Source organism: Sphaeramia orbicularis, chromosome 8 (genome assembly GCF_902148855.1).
Source record: "Sphaeramia orbicularis chromosome 8, fSphaOr1.1, whole genome shotgun sequence".
Lineage (NCBI taxonomy): Eukaryota > Metazoa > Chordata > Actinopteri > Kurtiformes > Apogonidae > Sphaeramia > Sphaeramia orbicularis.
The window spans coordinates 34,640,611-34,655,091 of NC_043964.1; the positions used below are offsets into that span (position 1 = coordinate 34,640,611).

The window sequence follows — 14,481 nt, forward strand, 5'->3', positions numbered from 1 at the left end:
TTGGCTTAAAAGACAGTCTTTAGTTTATTATTATTATGACTAGTATTAGTAGTAAAAGTAGGAGTTGTAATATTTACGTTATATTAAAATAAGGTGAAAAGGTTGTGTTAACTCTGTGTATTTGGTGACTTAACCTCTTATTGTACAATCACCTCCATTATGTCAGTCAAAGTCTTCTGATTTACAACCTAATTATTTTACCTTTTTTTTGTTTTTTTTAAACATTATATTGTATTCAGCAGATGCTTTTATCCAAAGCAACTTACAAAAGAGAGGATCAAATCAAGCACCAATGTTCAAGTATAATAAGCAAAACATTATCAAATGCAAGACAAAAAACTGGGTGAAATGCAATTGTAGCAACAGGAGCAACCTAATAAACTGACATGACTACTGATAGTATTGACCTGATAAATTATAATGAATGACAATAATAAACATTAAAAGAATGAACTGTGGCAGTGATTTTGCACATCTGTAGTTGTATGTTAAGATGTGAACAATAGAGTTAGAATTTAGTTCAACAAAATAATAAAGTTATTTTGAAAAACAACTCTCAGAACAGCTATCCATGAAACAAAAAACTGCATGAGTTGTCTTTTACATAATTAAAAACTTATATATATATATATATATATATATATATATATATATATATATATCAAGTACGTGTAAAATAAGCACTGAGAGTGGAAATAGCTTTTATTTTTTTTATATTAAATTATGTTTACTACAGCTTTTTCTTGACTGGCAAATAAAAAAAAAAAAGTGCACATTTTTCACAAGTAATGCAGTTTTTAATTGTGTTTAATTAATATTAAGATCTGGGTTTTCATCATCTTCAGCATTGTTTTGAAGGTAATCATGCACTTTTAATAAATAAAAACTAATTTTGATATGAATGTTATAGTTGTGTTCAGTCACTGTTGAAGGTTCAAAATAAGTTTTCATTCACTGACTTTTTCTGAAGGTCTCTGTGCTTCATATCAGGCTCTTTTATTACAGTATAGCTTACTCATTAACTTTAATCACAATCTGATAGAAAATAATCTTTTAACATCTGATTATTTATTTTCACTAATCACTCATTCCAGTATAAATTCCTGATTATGGAATTGATTAGAATACATGTGGATGCAGGAAACAGCAAATTGATATTCACAACCCAGTAATGTTTATATAAAATATTGACAACATCATTTTTGAGGATTTTGTACAGCTGTTTCACTAACTCCAGTCACTGTGGCTCTCGTGCACAATAATAAACAGCAGAATCTTCAGTTTTCAGACTGTTCATCTGCAGATACAGCTGGTTTCTACTGTTGTCTCTGGAGATGGTGAAACGGCCTTGGACTGACTGGGAATAGTAAATGTAAGTACTAGCACCACTAACATAAGCGATCCACTCCAGTCCTTTTCCAGGAGCCTGTCTGATCCAGTGCATACTGTAGCTGCTGAATGTGAATCCAGATGTTGTACAGGTCAGTCTGTGGGATTCTCCAGGTCTTTTTACTGCAGGTCCAGATTCAGTCAGAGTCTGACCATCAACACCTGTAAATAAAACCAAGAAAATACAATGATCTGCCAGTATATGAAGGACACCCTTTAGTTTAATATAAGCAGATATGTTCACCTGCCCAGTAGATGGTTAACAGTACCAGTCCTGTCCTGTAGTCCATCATGTTAAACTATGGGTCCACTTCTGTCTGTTTTCTTCTCTGTCGTCAGATAAGTAGATGTGGAAGGTGTGAGTTTTGCATTGACTCCTCCTCACAGGCCTGAGAGTTTGAAAGTTCACTTCAGTGTTTAGTGACATCAGCAAAAATGTTCCAGGAAGAATTTCTTTACATGCACTTTAAAAGTTTCCACATAAGCTTTAGTTACAGCATCTATCAAAACCATGGCAACAATAATACAAGAAACAACTGTGTCATGTGACTGAATATGTATTCAGTGGATTCATTATTAAATGAATCTGTTCAGCAGGGGTGTGATGGATGACAAGAAGCATTGAGGTAAATTTTTGGTCTTTTAATGACAGAAAAAATACAACAAATAACATCAATATAAGATAAACAGTTAATATATGAAAGATAAGCAATAAAATTACATGTGGAAACATCACTTGTCTTTTACCCATCAGTGAACAAGACGATCACAAACTACAGAACACTGTCCCACTGAGGGCAAAGGTATGGTAGAGACACACCTTGTGAAAAATGTAATAAGTCGACAAACAGAAATATAAGCAGACAAACAGACATACTTAGATACAGACAGACTGACCAATAGACAGACAGATGGACACAAACAGGGAAAAGGTTCTAATCAGTTGTTTGTGTGTCCTCTAGAGTTTAACACCAGGAACTGAAACTGTTTTACTGTAGAAATGACATGAAAAACCCCAAAGGTTTAGGACTGAAACCTTGTCTGTCACTTGTTTCTAACATTAAACAAAACTCAGAACAGGATTATTCAAAGACTGTTTATTGATTGATTGACTGACTGACTGATTGATTGATTGATCTATCAGATTTTTGATAGTTTGAAATAAACTGAACATAAAGCTTTTTTTGTCATTTTATAAACACATATACGTTTACGATTTTTGATTTTCCCTGTAATTAGGATTTCGTTTCATTCATGTTCTCCCCTGTTTACTCTTTTTATTCAGCGACTGTCTCTTCCATAACTCAGTCTTGCTTCAACATAATCAAGTAATAACACATTCTTCACCTGCCCAGCAGATCATTAACAGCACAAGTCCTGCCCTGTAGTCCATCATGTTCAACTGTACACCCACTAGTTCTGTCATCATCTGCAGTCACTTAAATGAGACAGAAAACATGCTTGTTTTGCATGGACTGCTCCTCACAGGTTGGAAGGCAGTAAAGCAGAAGTAGATGTTTAGTGATGTGAGACAAATTTCTTCTCATATTTGAACTTTAGTAACCTCTTGAACAAAATTAAATTTGTGTAAACACTGTTAAAATTGTGGAACAACACTCTCTCTCTCTCTCGCTCTCTCTCTCTCTCTCTCTCTCTCTCTCTCTCTCTCTCTCTCTCTCTCTCTCACGCTCTCTCTCTCGACAAAAGACAAAAATATTGTTCTTAGAAATCAGCACAGAATTGAACTAAATGAAATTCAGATCTATTCCATTATGTAAATCAGTGAACAACAGATTATAAATATAGGTAAACAAGTCACTTGTAAAAATAAAAATGTTCATTGTCTTTATCTGTATCATTCTCATTTCAGTCAGTATCAGTATCTTCATAAAATATATTTTCACCGTTTGCATGTTTATCTGTCCGGTTATTGTAAAGTAAAAGGTAAAATAAGGTAAAATAATACATAATTGATAAATCACTAAGGAAGTGTCTGATATTTATAAAATAATAATAATCCAGAAGTCACCACAAAAACACTTCTAAAGATAAAGAGGGAAAATATTTTTTCCTTATATCATCTGAAAACATGTTTGTAATACAAACAAACAGAAATGGATAGATGAAGGAGTTTTTGTATGAAATTCCTATTAGTGTCTCTCACTGTGTCTCTTCGAGCACAGTAATACACTGCTGTGTCCTCTGTCTTCAGACTGTTCATCTGCAGATACAGCTGGTTTCTACCATTGTCTCTGGAGATGGTGAAACGACCTTGGACTGACTGGGAATAGTGGATGAACCCACCACTATACAGAGTAGCGATCCACTCCAGTCCTTTTCCAGGAGCCTGTCTGATCCAGGCCAGATGGTTGCTACTGACTGGCAGACCAGATGTTGTACAGGTCAGTCTGTGGGATTCTCCAGGTCTTTTTACTGCCGGGTCAGATTCGGTCAGAGTCTGACCATCAACACCTGCGAAGGCAAATGAGAAAACAGGAAATGTTTATAAGCTGTTAGTCTTTTAATAAGAACCTGATCTTCAGACTGGTGAATATCTTGACCTGCCCAGCAGATAGTTAAGAGCAGCAGTCCTGTCCTACAGTCCATCATGTTCAACTGTTCTCACATGCCTCCTGCAGTCAGATAAGTAGAGGAGGAGGACTTCTGAGTTTTGCATCGACTCCACCTAAAAAACAAACTGTTCACAGACAAACATTTGGTTCTTAAAAATCAGCACAGAATGAATCTTTTTTTTTTTTTTTAGGTCTATTCCATTATGTCAAATAGTGAGGAGAAGATTATAAATATAAGTAAACAAGCAACTTCTAAAAATAAAAAATATTCACTAAAGTTAAAGCCTTTATCTGTATATCATTCTCATTTTATCTTTTAATCTCATCATCTTGTTAATCAATATCATTCAAATCTTAATTTATAATCAAAATGCTTTGGGATGCAGTGATATATTGGGTACATACCAGTATCAGCTGACATTCCTGATATCAGCCAATATCAGTATCTTCACATAAAATATATTTTCACTGACTGCATATTTATCTGTTTTGTAATGTTCTTTTTTTTTATTTAGTTTTGTTTTTTCATAAATGTGTATGTTTATTTCTATATTAATTCAATGATGATGTAGTGAAGGGCTTAAAAACTTTAAAACAGTTACTATGTATATTTATATATAGTAAAAATAATTTTCTTACGAGGATTAAATGACAAGAAAACCAAAATAAAGAAACAGAAAGTAACACATGCACTGGCAGTCGCTATTGGCAAAATAATTATACTGTTATATTGATAATACCCATCAATAATCTGTGCATCTCTAAAACGCTGCCATTCATTGTATAGTGTTACTTTTCAGTTCTTTTATATTTCACAAGAGATCAGTGTAAGTTAAACACTGCAGTCCAATACCTTCGTGGCGTTTTTTCTAAAGGTCTCTCCATACACATTTCTTTATTAACATAAAAGACCAGCTAAATTTGTTGTTTAAAGCATCATTTGCTTTAAGTCTGTATAAACTGAATCAGTTTATGAAGACCAACTATAGTCAACAATTGAGTGGAATATGTGTTTATGTTTTATTAGTTGAATCAGAATTTTTTTTCTTTTTTTTTTTTTTTTCACATTAAAAATAAATTAACCCAAAAATCATTGAATCTTGATATCGTAACTGTTTAGAGGTTTTTATTTTTAACATAAAAAAACTATAAATGAATTGAAGATTTTTGCATATGATGTTAAACTAAACATGCAGCAAAAATACACAGAGGGGTGTACAAATAATAATACTGAAATGGAGAATCAGCTGAAGAAGGAGGTGTACAGTATGTTTCTGTTACAAAGCGATGAGTTCATAATACTGCATACAGGGTAAAGATTTTGTACAGCTGCTTCACTAACTCCAGTCACTGTGGCTCTCGAGCACAATAATAAACAGCAGAATCTTCAGTTTTCAGACTGTTCATCTGCAGATACATCTGCTCTTTGCTGTTGTCTCTGGAGGTGGTGAAACGGCCTTGGACTGACTGGGAATAGTAAGTGCTGCCACCATTCGTGGAAGTAGCGATCCACTCCAGTCCTTTTCCAGGAGCCTGTCTGATCCAACCCATCCAGTTGCTGCTAAAGCTTAGTCCAGTTGCTGTACAGGTCAGTCTGTGAGACTCTCCTGGTCTCGTCACAACTGGGTCAGACTGTGTTATGCTCCAGCCTTGAACACCTGTTAACACCAACACAGCAAACACCAAGAATGTTCTCATTCTGTCAGCCATGTTTACAGTGTGTTTAAGGCTGAAATCCATGATTCTGCTTTAAATAGAATCTGTACTGGATACTCTGGGGACAATTTGTTTACAGTAGCTCCTCCTACATCAGATTCATAGTGAACCTACTGAATAATAATGAGGTTATTTTTAATATTAAACAAAAAGACTTTCACCTCCAACACAGTAAATAGAAGTTGTGAGAATATTATTTACCCTCAAAGACATAAAACTATTTTTGTTGTGACTTCCTATATTTAACTATTCCTTTATCACTATTTATTCTATTACTCTCAGAAATGTTCCTTTATTTTATTGATTGATTGTGTTGTTGTTTATTGTTCATAAAGGTGTAGATTCAAAAGGTTAAGAAATTCAAAGGCTGAACTGAAAAGAAAAATGTATGTTTAACTTGCCTTGCCATGAATTTAATCTAAATTTTAAATGACTCAAACGCATTCAGTTCATAATTTCATGTTATTTAAACGGAAGTGAAAGAAATGAATGGATTATATTCATCACTGTTAAATTATATAAAGATTATTGTGTATGTATGTTAATTTTCTGGTTCTATTTTGTTTTTACATCTAAGGTTTTGCTGCAGACGTACAGATTTAAAACACTCGGACAGCACTGTCCCAGTGCAATTGCTGATGCTGTAAATGCATAAATATGCAAATTGTCATGAAGCTTCAAAGGAAAAATTCATTCTCATAACTGAAACCTCAGACTGGAATTGAAAAAAATAACTACATACACACACACACATACACACACACACACACACACACACATATATATATATATATATATATATATATATATATATATATATATATAATATATATATATATATATATATATATATATATATATATATATATATATATATATATAAATATAGGGACAGAGTTTTGAGAAAGAAAGAAAGAAAGAAAGAAATGAATTTGATAATTTATTTAATTTGTTTAGATTTGTTTTAGAGATAACTTAAAATTTAACTGATGTCTTCAAAAAACTCGTTTTCAACAGTATACTTACTCTTTATGTCTTTCTGGGGTCATGTGTAATACATTCTGGATGGTTTGAGTATTTGTGCAGGTCTGTTGGTGTTTGTGTCACTGTGCGGTAACGTGCACGAACACAGTAATAAACAGCTGTGTCTTCAGGCTGCAGATTCTGTCCACTTATAGTCACTCTTCCAGCAGACATGTCTCTGCTGAAGCTGAACTTGTTTTGAAATGCATTGTTTTTATAAAAGCTGCCACTACTTCCTCCCCACTGATGGAAAATCCAGTCCATTGGTTTTCCTTCACGTTGTCTGATCCAACCTGTTGCATAGCTGTTGTCAGTCAGAGAATAACCAGAGACCTGACAGCTGATGGTCAAAGTGTGTCCAGGCTGCAGGACCACTGAGTCTGGCTGGATCAGGTCTATACTGTACACACCTGTGGAAACACAAACCAACATTATCTCCATCATTCATCTGACTGATACATGTTTACCATGTGTTTAGTAAAGTCACAGTTTCTCACAGGATCCAGATGCCAACAGCAGTATCAGAGCTACAGAGAACATGACTGATGATGAAGATGAACTGAAGGGATCTCCTCTGACTGACACAAACACACGTCACTTCATTATAACTAATAGTCATTTACATATTGTTGAATAAACAATTAGAGCTTTTTCATAATCAGTAGAGAATACAGTATAAGTATTCTAACGATGATGCTGCTGAAACTGCATTTGAAAAGGAATCCGTCAATAAAGACTAGCTTTGGTCACATGAAGAATCTGTATGTTCATGTTTTATAATTTTTTAAAAAAAAATTTCCACATCAAAAACCAAAGTAACTCAGAAATTACTGAATCACGAGATTGTAACTCTTTAGAGGTTTGTAGTTTTTAAATAAAAACTCCTAAATGAATTGAAGGTATTTGCATGTGATGCTAAACTTTGAAGTTGCAGAAAAAATACATAGAGAATTCAACAGATGATGATATTGAAAAGGAGAATCAATTAAAGAAAAGGGATGTGTATGTTTATGTTTCAAAGGGATAAGTTAGGTTTTATTGCATGAATTAGGATTTTGTACAGCTGCTTCACTAACTCCAGTCACTGTGTCTCTCGTGCACAATAATAAACAGCAGAATCTTCAGTTTTCAGACTGTTCATCTGCAGATACAGCTGGTTTCTGCTGTTGTCTCTGGATATGGTGAAACGACCTTGAACTGACTGGGAATAGTAACTAGTGCCACCACCATTACTGTTATATGCGATCCACTCCAGTCCTTTTCCAGGAGCCTGTCTGATCCAGTGCATGTTGTAGCTGCCTAATGTGAATCCAGATGTTGTACAGGTCAGTTTGTGGGATTGTCCAGGTCTTTTTACTGCAGGTTCAGATTCAGTCAGAGTCTGACCATCAACACCTGTTCAAGGAGAAAAAGTGCATTAGACCTGCATCACAGTTTGACTCCAGATGGATTTGTTATTAATTGTTTGGTATCTTCACCTGCCCAGCAGATAATGAAAAGCAGCAGTCCTGTCCTATAGTCCATCATGTTCAACTGCTCTGTTCTCTGTTGTCCTCTCTGCACTCACATAAGTAGAGGTGGAGGACATCTAAGTTTTGCATTGACTCCTCCTTTGGTTTTCACAGGAAAGGGGATAAAAAAAAACTCCAAAGAAAGTAGTTTATTATTATTATTATTATTATTATTATTATTATTATTATTATTATTATTATTATTATTATTATTATTATGTAATTGATTTCTTCAAGAGTCCTGAAACATTTTGTGAACTTCACTATGTAAGGAAAAAGAAAAGAAAAACAAAAACAAACAAAAACCAAAAAAAAAAAAAAAAAAAGATTTGGGAACTGATGTTAAATAAATAAAAAAGAGAGAGAGAGAATGAAATTACTTTGAAATTGTTGAGTTAAGTTAAATGTAACCGATACCTTAAAAAAACATGGTTCTTTTCTACTTTATATGTACTCTTTATTTGTTTCAGGGGTCATGTGTATTAAAGTCCGGATGGTTTGGATATTTGTGCAGATCTGTTGGTGTTGGTGTCATTGTGCACTGACCCTATCGGCACGCCCGTGGGCCTAAAAAATTATATTAATATTCATGTACTATAAAAATATAATAAATCAGGACAATGGATGTTTTTTTCAACTTTTGCTCAAAGTTTAGACCCCAATGCTAATAAAAGTACATCAAAAGTGTATTTTAGTGCAAATTTTAATGTTCAAACATGATTTTTAATCTTTGTGGGGTGAAATATACGCTATTAAAAATCTCAGACACGAACAATTTATTTATGCATACCATCGTCAATCCAGCTGAAAAAAAAACAGGCAAGGATAAAAAATTCTAATTTCTCTTTTAGTTTGTTACAGTTTACTCAGGCATAGTAATAGATACAATATTTTAGACAATGGGAATAGATTCTGTAAGGTCTCTAAATGTCCATAGACACCAAGAACATCCATATGAACCTTATTACTGTGAAGTAATTCTTCATTTACTTTGGGTATGTATTTTTAGATGTTTTCCCCCCGAAAATATGGTCAGGGTTAAACAGGTAAAGCTACATGTGTTCTTTGAAGCATCATTTGCCTTAAGTCTTTATAAACTGAATCAGTTTATATAGATTACCAATGGTCATGATGAAGAGTGGAATATGTGTGTTTAAATTTTATGCATTTGCTCAAAATACATTTTTTTTTCCACATCAAAAGCTAAAGTGATCCAAAAATATTTAAATCATGAAATTGTAACTCTTTAGATTTATGTTTTTAGTTTATACAAGAAAATTCTAAATTAATTGAAGATGTTTGTGTATGAGGCTGAGGAGCTCCACAGATAATGATATTGAAAGGGAGAATCAATTGAGAATAAATAAGATGTATGTTTCTGTAACAAACGGACAAGTTCAGTAAACTGAAGATAGGAGTATTGTTGGATTTTGAACAGCCTCTCAAATAACTCCAGTCACTGTGTCTCTCGTGCACAATAATAAACAGCAGAATCTTCAGTTTTCAGACTGTTCATCTGCAGATACAGCTGGTTTCTGCCGTTGTCTCTGGAGATGGTGAAACGGCCTTGGACTGACTGGGAATAGTAAGTAGTGCCACCACTACCACTATGAATCCAAGCGATCCACTCCAGTCCTTTTCCAGGAGCCTGTCTGATCCAGGCCATGTGAGAGCCACTGAAGGAGAATCCAGATGTTGTACAGGTCAGTCTGTGGGATTCTCCAGGTCTTTTTACTGCCGAGCCAGATTCTATCAGAGTCTGACCCCAAACACCTGCGAAGACAAATGAGAAAACAGGAAATGTCTATAAGCTGTTAGTCTTTTAATAAGAACCTGATCTTCAGACTGGTGAATATCTTGACCTGCCCAGCAGATAGTTAAGAGCAGCAGTCCTGTCCTACAGTCCATCATGTTCAACTGTTCTCACATGCCTCCTGCAGTCAGATAAGTAGAGGAGGAGGACTTCTGAGTTTTGCATTGACTCCACCTAAAAAACAAACTGTGAACAGAAAAACATATGGTTCCTAAAAATCAGCATAGAATGAATCTTTTTTTTTTTTTAGGTTTATTCCATTATGTCAAATAGTGAGGAGAAGATTAGAAATATAAGTAAACAAGCAACTTGTAAAAAAACAAGATATTCACTGAAGTTAACGCCTTTATCTGTATATCATTCTCATTTTTTCTTTTAATCTCATCATCTTGTTAATCAATGTCATTCAAATCTTAATTTATAATCAAAATGCTTTGGGATCCAGTGATATATTGGGTACATACAAGTATCAACTGACATTCCTGCTATCAGTCAATATCAGTATCTTCACATAAAATGTCTTTTTATTGATTGCATAGTTATCTATTGCGTAATGTTTTGGTTTCATTTAGTTTTTTGGGGTTTTTGTTTGTTTTTTTTTTCATAAATGTGCATGTTTAAATCTATATTAATTCAATGATGATGTAGTGAGGGGCTCAAAGACTTTAAAACAGGTACTATTTATATTTATATATTGTAAAAATAATTTTCTTGTAAGGATTAAATAACAAGAAAACCAAAATAAAGAAACAGAAAGTAACACATGCACTGGCAGTCGCTATTGGCAAAATAATTATACTGTTGTATTGATAATATCCATCAATAATCTGTGCATCTCTAAAATGCTGCTATTCATTGTATAGTGTTACCTTTCAGTTTTTTTTTATATTTCACAAGATTTCAATATAAGTTAAACACTGCAGTCCAATACCCTATTGGTATTTTTTCTAAAGGTCTCTCCACACACATTTCCTTATTAACATAAAAGACCAGCTAAATTTGTTGTTTAAAGCATCATTTGCTTTAAGTTTGTATAAACTGAATCGGTTTATAAAGACCAACTATAGTCGACTATTGAGAAGAATATGTGTTTATGTTTTATTAGTTTAATCAGAATTGTTTTGGGTTTTTTCTTTCCACATTAAAAATACAGGGTGACACAAAAAAACAGGAACTTTTTAACAATCCAATAAAACCAAGAGTGATGGAAGAAAAATATTTTATTCATAGTAACTGAAACCTTAAAACATGCCATTTAAGAAACAATGATGGAATTTTCATTTTTTTTTAAATTACAGGCTGACCCAAAAAAACGGGAATTTTTGAAGTGCGTATTGGCAGACATGAGCAAGTGGCAGCACTGCGAGACAGTGACCTTGAGCAAGAAAACACACCCCCATTTTAGTAACCATTGGCGGCTGTGCGAGAATTGTTCGGTAACCGTGTGATCTCAAGATTCGGTAACGTTCCCTGGCCCCCTAGATCGCCAGATTTGTCCGTTTGTGATTTTTTCTTGTGGGGCTATCTCAAGAGTAAAGTGTACACGACTCGACCGAGAACTCTGGATGAGTTAAAACAGAGAATTCAGGATGAAATTCACAGTATCCCAGCTGAGATGTTGCAGCGGTCAATGAGGAATCTCAACGGCAGATTTCAAGAATGCATTTGTACAGGAGGACGCCATCTACAGAAAGTAATTTTTAAAAAATGAAAATTCCATCCTTGTTTCTTAAATGGCATGTTTTAAGGTTTCAATTACTATGAATAAAATATTTTTCTTCCATCACTCTTGGTTTTATTGGATTGTTAAAAAGTTCCCGTTTTTTGGTGTCACCCTGTATATTAACCCAAAAATCACTGAATCTTGATATTGTAAGTCTTTAGAGGTTTGCATTTTTAACATAAAAAACTATAAATGAATTGAAGATGTTTGCATATGATGTTAAAGTAAATATGCAGAAAAAATACACCAAGGCGTGTACAAATAATAATACTGAAATGGAGAATCAGCTGAAGAAGAAGGAGGTATATGTTTCTGTTACAAAGGGATGAGTTCATAATACTGCACAAAGGGTATAGATTTTGTACAGCTGCTTCACTAACTCCAGTTACTGTGGGTATTGAGCACAATAATAAACAGCAGAATCTTCAGTTTTCAGACTGTTCATCTCCAGCTCTTTGCTGTTGTCTCTAGAGGTGGTGAAACGGCCTTGGACTGACTGGGAATAATAGTTAGTGCCACCATCATTCCTATCAGTAGCGATCCACTCCAGTCCTTTTCCAGGAGCCTGTCTGATCCAACCCATCCAGTTGCTGCTAAAGCTTAGTCCAGTTGCTGTACAGGTCAGTCTGTGAGACTCTCCTGGTCTGGTCACAACTGGGTCAGACTGTGTTATGCTCCAGCCTTGAACACCTGTTAACACCAACACAGCAAACACCAAGAATGTTCTCATTCTGTCAGCCATGTTTACAGTGTGTTTAAGGCTGAAATCCATGATTGTGCTTTAAATAGAATCTGTACTGGACTCTGGGGTTAATTTGTTTACAGTAGCTCCTCCTACATTGGATTCATAGTGAACCTACTGAATAATAATGAGGTTATTTTAATATTAAACAAAAGACTTTCACCTCCAACACAGTAAATAGAAGTTGTGAGAATATTATTTGCCCTCAAAGACATAAAACTATTTTTGTTGTGACTTCCTAAATTTAACTATTCCTTTATCACTATTTATTATATTACTCTCAGAAATGTTCCTTTATTTTATTTACTGATTGTGTTGTTGTTTATTGTTCATAAAGGTGTAGATTCAAAAGGTTAGGAAATTCAAAAGTTGAACTGAAAAGAAAAACATATGCTTAACTTGTTTTGCCATGAATTTAATCTAAATTTTAAATGACTCAAATGCATTCAGTTCATAATTTCATGTTATTTAAAAGTGAAAGAAATGAATGGATTATATTCATCACTGTTAAATTATATAAAGATTATTGTGTATGTATGTTAATTTTCTGGTTCTATTTTGTTTTTACATCTAAGATTTTGCTGCAGACGTACAGATTTAAAACACTTGGACAGCACTGTCCAAGTGCAATTGCAGATGCTGTAAATGCATGAATATGCAAATTATCATGAAGCTTCAAAGGAAAAATCCATTCTTATAACTGAAACCTCAGACTGGAATTGAATATATATATATATATATATATATATATATATATGTGTGTGTGTGTGTGTGTGTGTGTGTGTGTGTGTGTGTGTGTGTGTGTGTGTGTGTGTGTGTGTGTGTGTGTTATTGTACACATATGCCCCAGTTAAAGCATGTAATTATTTACTATCAAACTCTCCAGAACAGAAAAAAACACATGACTGATGGCACTGTTTGAAAGGTATAGTTTATTGTTTTTAAACCAGAAATATTCACATCAATATCAGTTACATTAACATTTGGAATATATTTTAGACTGAAGACAATCCTCAAAGTCATGTTTTGGTCAAATGTTTCTCCTGTTATTTTTTTCTTTTAGTGAAGTCAACTCTTTAGTTACAAACATTTCTGGACATAATATTTAGTGGAAACTGTACAAATGTGTTGTGAAATTCATTCATGTACTTTTTTTTAAATGACACATGACATCTGCACTGTGTCTCCAGGTCTTTTCACCTCAGAGGATGACTGGTCCAGTTTGATCTCACACCAAACTCCTGTAAACAAAGAAAAAATGAGTCAAATACACTGTATCACAGGTTAGATATTTAACACAGAGTCATTTAAATGTGTTCAAGTAGATGATCCTTTTACCATGTATGTGAAGTATAAACACAAATACAGTCCATGAGAGTTGATTGAGAGTTGATTGTGTTGCATTTATAAGTAATAAAACTTTGCATAGACCTCCTCCTACTGGTATAAAAGGGAACCACTTGGCTTGTTCTCATAAGTAATCGAGTCCTTCAGGAGTCCTGAAACATTTTGCTTCTTTCACTGTTATGAAAAAAAAAACAAAAAACAAAACAGAGGTTTGGGAACTGATATCACATTAAAAAATAAACCATAAAAAAGGGAAGAGAAGTAATTGTTGAAGAAAAGTTTTAGGCCTGAGTTAAAATGTTACTGATATCTTAAAAAATACATTGTTCTTTTCTACTTTATATGTACTCTTTATTTGTTTCAGGGGTCATGTGTATTAAAGTCTGGATGGTTTGGATATTTGTGCAGATTTGTTGGTGTTGGTGTCACTGAAACAGTCCTGAAACATTTAGCTAAATTTGCTGTTATGAAAAAAAATTAAAATAAATGGTATTTTTGGAATTAACATTAAATAAATTATTTAAAAAAAACAATCATTCAGAACAAAGTTTTTTGGAAATGATGTAAAATAAATAATTGCATTAGTGAATTTATTTATTTATTTTAGTTTTGTTTGGAGCTGACTAAGAATTTAACTGATATCT

The 14,481-nt window shown here is 33.6% G+C and overlaps 1 protein-coding gene and 2 gene segments (V, D, J or C); all 3 read right to left on the reverse strand.

Moving 5' to 3' along the window:
- The window catches only part of LOC115424836 (uncharacterized), a 353,136-nt gene that overhangs the window by 201,400 nt on the left and 137,255 nt on the right, over positions 1 to 14,481 (reverse strand). The window lies entirely within an intron of this gene.
- The window catches only part of LOC115423875 (Ig heavy chain V region 914-like), a 243,074-nt gene that overhangs the window by 183,651 nt on the left and 44,942 nt on the right, over positions 1 to 14,481 (reverse strand).
- On the reverse strand, positions 7,780 to 8,314 carry LOC115423868 (Ig heavy chain V region 914-like). The segment is given in 2 exon segments: positions 7,780 to 8,096; positions 8,180 to 8,314. Coding segments are annotated over 2 exon segments (363 nt in total).